The sequence below is a fragment of the Centruroides sculpturatus genome, unplaced genomic scaffold (assembly GCF_000671375.1).
Source record: "Centruroides sculpturatus isolate CEXI.00-Female unplaced genomic scaffold, Cexi_2.0 scaffold3895, whole genome shotgun sequence".
NCBI classification, from domain to species: domain Eukaryota; kingdom Metazoa; phylum Arthropoda; class Arachnida; order Scorpiones; family Buthidae; genus Centruroides; species Centruroides sculpturatus.
Window position 1 is genome coordinate 1224 of NW_019387990.1, and position 7137 is coordinate 8360.

The 7137-nt window shown below is 30.3% G+C and overlaps 1 protein-coding gene across 1 annotated transcript; it reads right to left on the reverse strand.

Annotated features, from left to right (window-relative positions):
* Window positions 1–288: 288 nt before the first annotated feature.
* On the reverse strand, window positions 289–6709 carry LOC111616732 (multidrug resistance-associated protein 4-like; the record flags this gene model as incomplete). Its single annotated transcript, XM_023358105.1, has 6 exons — window positions 289–444; window positions 520–717; window positions 1988–2088; window positions 2160–2393; window positions 6019–6178; window positions 6630–6709. Coding segments are annotated over 6 exons (929 nt in total), but the record flags the coding sequence as incomplete, so codon positions are not given.
* Between the last annotated feature and the right edge of the window lie 428 nt (window positions 6710–7137).

A 7137-nucleotide genomic window follows, 5' to 3' on the forward strand; every position in this document is an offset into this window, starting at 1 on the left:
GCTCACCTCCCTCGCCACTCGATTTGCCCTCCTAGCCATCCAACAGACTCCGAGATCGGGTTTAACCAGCCTGTGCCGATTAAGTGGTCAGTAGGAGATAAACCCCTGACCCACGGCTTATCTCACAGTTGACACCTACAGAGTTTAACCATACAGATGAAGTACATCGACAAGGAATATATTTTAAAAATTAAAATTTTACGAATGAAAGAAAAAAAAACATTTTTACATAAAAAATATGAAAATTATAAACCACGAATTATGTTGACTGAATTAGTGTTTATTTACTTGAGGAATGATAGATATTTTACTACGTAGATCTCGAAGACCGATTTCCTTAGTGTCGATTCCATCGATGGTGATTGTTCCCGTTGGCTCCGTCATGCGAAATAACGAACCAATTATTGAACTCTTTCCAGCTCCTGTTCTCCCGACAATTCCTATCTGTAATTAATAAATAAGAAAACCATTTTACACAATAATTACTTACAATGCTCTTCTGATTTGTAGACGTTTTACCTTTTCTCCAGAGCCAATACGAAAAGTCAAATTCTTTAAAACGATGTTTTTATCCTCGGAGTATTGTAAAGAAACATTATCGAAATGAATTACTCCTGTTTGGGGCCAGTCCGAACGTGGTCGTTTTTCGGGCAAACTTTCGTACGAAGCTTCCGATTTCAATTTGCTATATTTCAGAATGCGCTTTACCGAGTTCATCTGAAAAATTTTCGTTTTATAAAGTAAAACAGACTATGAAACTTGTTGAGGTAACAAGTTATATTATCTAAGATTATATATTATAAAGAGATTATATTGCATGCGGAACCTCAATGACACTAATGATTGGAATATTTTTATTCGAAGTGGGGTGGTAAACATCTTATTTTTTGTTGTGTATGTTAAAGTTTCAATTTGATGTCATCTTGGATGAATTTCGAGTAGTAATTTTTTGAGCAGCTAAAAATTGGTTGTTTCTTAAAAATGGTAAAATATAGATATTTCGCCATTGTGGACGAGACTATGTCTTGTCTATAAAATCGCGCTGCTGTCAACGGCTGGATACGTTAGAGGTGTGAAGGAATATAGGTCAGAAGTTTATATTTTTTACAGAGTGTTTGGTGCCCAAATCATGCGCACATAAAAAAACAGACTTGTAGATAGTCAGGGACCGAGAAGCGGGTCAAAATAAAATACAAAATGGCGACATTGTTTCTACAAACAGACAAAAGTGCGAGATTTGCGTATACGTTGCTCGTGATAATTTCAAAATGCGAACGTTGCGAAATCAAATTTTCACAAACGTGTGAAACAAGTTACGAATGTATTCTCTCGCTCTGGTCGTTTCGCAGGATGGCGAAAACATTGGGACAATTCGGGTACAAATATTTTCCAGCTTTTCGTAGCCAAAAACTTGCCCGTGACAACGCAACTAGTCGTAACCACGGCGGCAACAAAGCCAACTGTAATCTACGCAAGGACCCCGAGTACCGATGTTGGCATTGCTCATTTTCTGTTTTCCTTAGAAAAAGGAGCGCAGTCGAGCCCTTAATCTCCGAGACATAGTCTTTTCCCGAAAATAGCCTTTCCGTTTTACATGTTTTAAAAATAATTTTGACAAACTTTTACGATAATCGAGTTTTTTAAAAGAAAACTTGCTGTTTATTTCTGTTCAAAAGTAACTATGAATAGGCAAAAATTAAAGCGAAAAAAACTGGTGTCTTCTAGTAATATACATACAATAGTGCTAAACATAACAATTAATTATTAAACAATTACTAGCTTTTTAAACAAATAACACCAGAATTATGAAACGAACACCCGAATTCACTTATTGGACTTTATTTTATATGTATTCTTTTTACCTAGTATTTTCCTTTCCTTTCCAAGAAGTTTACCTTGGTCGAAACTATTGGATATGGTCCGATAAAGCAATTGGCTGTTCGTTTGATATTTGGATTAATTATCGGGTTGGTTCGATATGCAATACCTGAAAGTCCGTTTCAGATGCTAATGTAATAAAGTATTGAATATTCGTAGTTATTATTATTCCGTAATTTAATGCAAGTCCAATTTTGCCTCCTGCGTCACCTAAATCAGCAAATATTAATTTTAAAAATATTTATATTATAGATTTCAGACATTAAAATATATTCACTCACCTGAATTATTTAAAACAATGAAAATAATAACAGTAATAATTAAATTTATGAAAGAAATTATTTGACAGTATACGAAAAGCCATCGAAGTAAACACAAGTGAATAAACAACGTTGAAGTATGCTTATCCTGATACGAATTAAACATGGATTTAAATTTGCTTTCAGCTTTAAATGCTCTAATTGTCGTCAGTCCGTAAAGAGATACACTCAGATGTGAAAATACTGGACTTCTCACTGTCAAAAGAAATTTGTATATATAATTCAAGTATTTTACAAGGTTTGCATTATAGAAGCGAATTATTACATTTAAGAAGGCACCTAAACATATTTACTATGTTCAGGTGATGTTATAATAAAAAATTGGTGTCATAGTACATACCTGACCAACCGAAAATATTGCCGGCGTTTTCTGTCATTTTGATTGTTTCAGTTTCAAAAATGTTTGAAATAAAGTGATGTTGTCAGTAATAAAAAACGGATACCTTTCATCAGGCGAATAAAAAAGACACAATTCCTCCTTTCAGAAAGGGTCAGCCATTTTTAGTGACTTGACGCTAGGCCGAATGCCAAAGTGGAAAAGGCTAATTTATTCTTTATATCTCTAAAGAATAAATTAGACATTTTCACTTTGGCATTTTTTATAATTACAGGTATGTAATAGAGACGTCGGTCCATCTATGTATTACTTTTGCTAAAGTAATAATTTAAATATTTTCAACTGCCAATAATATTCAAAATTATTTCATCAACTTTAAATTTATATTTTTTATAACACAGAATTTGGTTATGGCGTATTGGTCAAGACAAGAGTAAATTCAATAATTTTTCGCCAGAAAAATATTTCGTTATTGAAACATGTTATCTGCCATATTATTTTCCATGATAAAATTGCCATGTGAAATTGTGTATTTTCAGAGTTTATCAAAAAGAAAAGAAGTTCCTGCATGCTTTAAAAAATACAGTAAATTATTCGAAGTTCTCTTAAAACAGATAACAAGCAGATATATTTTTTTTACTTCAAAAATAAAAACTGAATTTAAAATTATTTAGTAACCTAATTCATTTTTATGTAATTACGTGAAGCATCAACCAGACACCAAGTATAACTCGTTGAACTTAAACGCAAGAAATCTTTCTTTGAAAACTTATCATAGAAAACATTCTTTTCTTAAATTTTATAAACAAGTATATTCTTACAATAAATTTCATGATATTTTCAATTTATCTAAACACCTGTTATGCACCTGGGATAGTACATACTGTTGTGAACAATTCTTTTCGTTTATGAAAAACATCAAAATTGCCGAAAGAAATAGGTCGATTAATTTCCCTTTAACTAACATTATTAGAATTAACACAAGTACCAAAAAGCAGATATAAACAATATTATAAACGAAAGAATGTCAAAAATAGCATTAAACTCATTTTTATTTTGTGTAATTATAATTTCTTTTATTACTGTCAACAATACGGTATCATATGTAATTATATATAATTGCTATTAAAATTTGATACTAAAATTTTAAACTTTTTAAAAGAATATATTTATATATAATACGTTTGTGGCCACAGAATATACCTAAATTTCTATTTTAGCTCATGAGAAAAACAAGTTGGCCAATCTTCCACTTAAATGATGTAGTTTGCTTTAGGTTGCTATCTCAAACCAAAGCAAGAAAAAAGTAGTAAACATTGTCCTAATACTTTCTTGCAGAAAAAAATTACCAATATGAGACGTGCTTGATTTCCACGTTTCACACCAACTGTTCACAATTAGGAGTATAATAAAGTTCCCAAAGTGTTCTTGGTGGAGGCTAACCAGTTGCAGCTTGTCAATCGCAGCATTCCGTGACTCTATGTATTTTCATTTAAATATCATTCTACGTGACGAATATGTTTACTGCCAAAAATACAGCAACAACTCGCATGAGTTTCTGTTGACAAATCGTTATTTTTCTGAAACGCTAAGACACTTCCTCACAGTTACAATTATTGTGAGATTTTATAAAAATACTTTTATATTATGAAATGTTATAAAGTGGCAAAACGCTTAATTTTCAGAGTAGAAATAAAGTTTTAAAACATTGTAAATGCTAATAACGATCAAATTTGCATTAAGACTCCACACTCGATATGCTACATCCGACTAAATTATCTTCCAACCACTCGACTTTAAGTACTAAAATATAATACCATGAATGACTCTTGTGTACAAATTACCATCCTAAATTATGTTTTTTAAACAGTACCTCATTCTGAGAAGTTACTCCACCGTTCAATTTTTGCAAAGTACTTTGTGGGCTTTCTTAATCATTTTTGATTGAAAAAAAGTGTAGAATGCAGTAATTTCGACATTATGCACTATAGCATTTGAGATAACTTTCCTCCTGTGTTTATAGATGAGGATATTCATAAATGCAACAACGAATAGCCCGTGCTCGTTTATTCATAAAACACACATTATATAAAGCTGACAGTTTTCTAAGTATTAATCTGTCTCGCATATTAGGAAACATCTTGTTTACTTCCCACTTTTGAACAACTTATTATTTTCCCATAATATTTTGAAATTCTCACTTATAACGGCAAATTCGCATTTCCGTATATCTTCAGTTTACAAAACAATTTCTCGTTACAATGCTGTAATATACTACTTGTACAGTTTCATTTTCTTTGTTAAAATCAAATGTTTGGAAAAATTCTAAAGTGAATTTGTGTGCAATGTTCAATTTCAACGCTTTAAAAAGATCTAGGCATTACAATAAATTTCCTGTATGCCTAATTGGTTAAACTGTTCTTCCTTAAAAAGCGCTTTTATTTCGAACTCTCAACAGAATAATATTTGTAATATACATGATAATTGTCCGTCTTTTAAAAAATTTATACAGATTTTTCTAAGAGATTATTACATCTAAACTCGCAGAAATGCCTGTAAATTGTTATAACGTTTCCTGTATATACATTACATCTGTTTATCTAAATCAAAGATAATTTACTGTTTCATTCCTTGTCGTTGATAATCTGTAGGATTACGTAAAAATTTGTAATTATATACAGTATTCAAATTAAGTAATATTTTTAAATTGACTTCAAGCAAGTAAACAGATTATGAATTACAATTTCTTCAATTATTCTGTATAATTTTTCATAAACATTTTAAATCTGTAATTGTAATTCAACCTATTTTCTAACTAAACACACTCAAGAGAACCTTTAAATATGCAGCCGTATTTATTAAATTCTAACGTTTTCGGTCATATTCAATGTCCTTTCTCAAGAAAAAAAACAGAAAAAATCGAACTCCGAACTTGAATTAACGATACAAGCATTTTGGAACGTTTAAAAAAAATTAAAAACGTTCCAAAACGCTTGTATCGTTAATTCAAGTTCGGAGTTCGATTTTTTCTGTTTTTTTTTTGAGAAAGGTCATTGAATATGACCGAAAACGTTAGAATTTAATAAATACGGCTGCATATTTAAAGGTTTTCCTGAGTGTGTTTAGTTAGTAAGAAATTGCAGTCTACGATGAATCAACCTATTTTCTTTTATAATGTAAGTGATTGTCTGGCAGTTAGGAATAAGAAATATAAAACATTGGATATAAAGGTCATTATGTAATAAGGTTTTGACACAAGTAAAACCTTTCTCTTGTGTACAAAATTAATACATCTTTTATCACATGATTTTTAGGAAAGTGCATAGCTAATAAAATAAAATAAAATAAATGATTTGATTATTTTGCATTGTAACTTTGCATCTTAAAATTTTTAACGAGTCTGCAACTCTGTTCATAAATTTCATCACTAAAATTCTGAATGAAATTAAATTCAATAAACTCTTTTATATGCGAAATACTTACATTTTCCTTCCAAATGTTTTANATGTTTTACGCTTTTCAACACTTGGCTAAAGATGGTCCACAAAGCACAGAATATTACTAAAAGGACAGCAATCAATATAAATAGATAAGGACAGAGTATCGCTTGAAGAACACACATGCCGACAACAATAAAACATCCCTAAAATTAAAGAATATAAATTGCTATTAAGTAATTCGCAATGTTAAAATTTAAATTTTTTAAGTAATCTATTTTTTTCACTCCGTTTAAAAGTGTCATCTCTGTGTTAATAATACATACAGTTGGCGGCTGGATGGACGAACGATCAAGGTGGCAACCTATCACTCTGTGGGACCCGGGCTCGAATCCGAACGGGTCGATAAGATGCAAGAAAGAAAAAAAACGACACATACACTTGGTCGTAGCTGACATAAATACATTAACACTGGTGGTGTTTATGTTAAAAGTTAGATTACAGTGCTAATTTTACTTTTAGTGTGTTACATTTGTGTAAACAAAACACTCGTGTCTAATTCGCAAAAAATGCCTTTGCAACTGGCTATTTGTGTTAAATGTTCATTACTTTTTATAATTTATTTTACGTAAATCGATATATTTAAAATTAACTTACTCTTATCAGTAGGAAAGTAAAGAAAGGTAACAACTCATCCATGGACTTAACATCTTTGGAAAACCGAATTAAAATTTTCCCTAAAAAATATAATTAATATCAAAAATATTAATTAAATTAAATATTTATGTAAAAAACATTTATTCGAATATGATTGTTATTGTTAATAGAAATACCACGCAGTGTGGCTATAAAAATGTAGTTTTCCGGGATTATTATATTTTAAACATTTTACAGGATACATTTTATGGAAAATATGATTTTAACATTACGGAAGTGAGGTTTATAAATTTGTAAATACAAATACTCCTAATTATAGTTTTATAAATTGATTTTGTTTAAAACAGATGGAATATAATGCACTCTTTTGAAGTATGTATACATAAACTTCTACGTCTAAAAATTACTTATGTATTATTAATTGAAATTGATAATACAGAAATCACTTCAATGTGTAACTCGCTGACAAGAAATGATGAATTCTGTAGTTTCCAACTATAATATAATA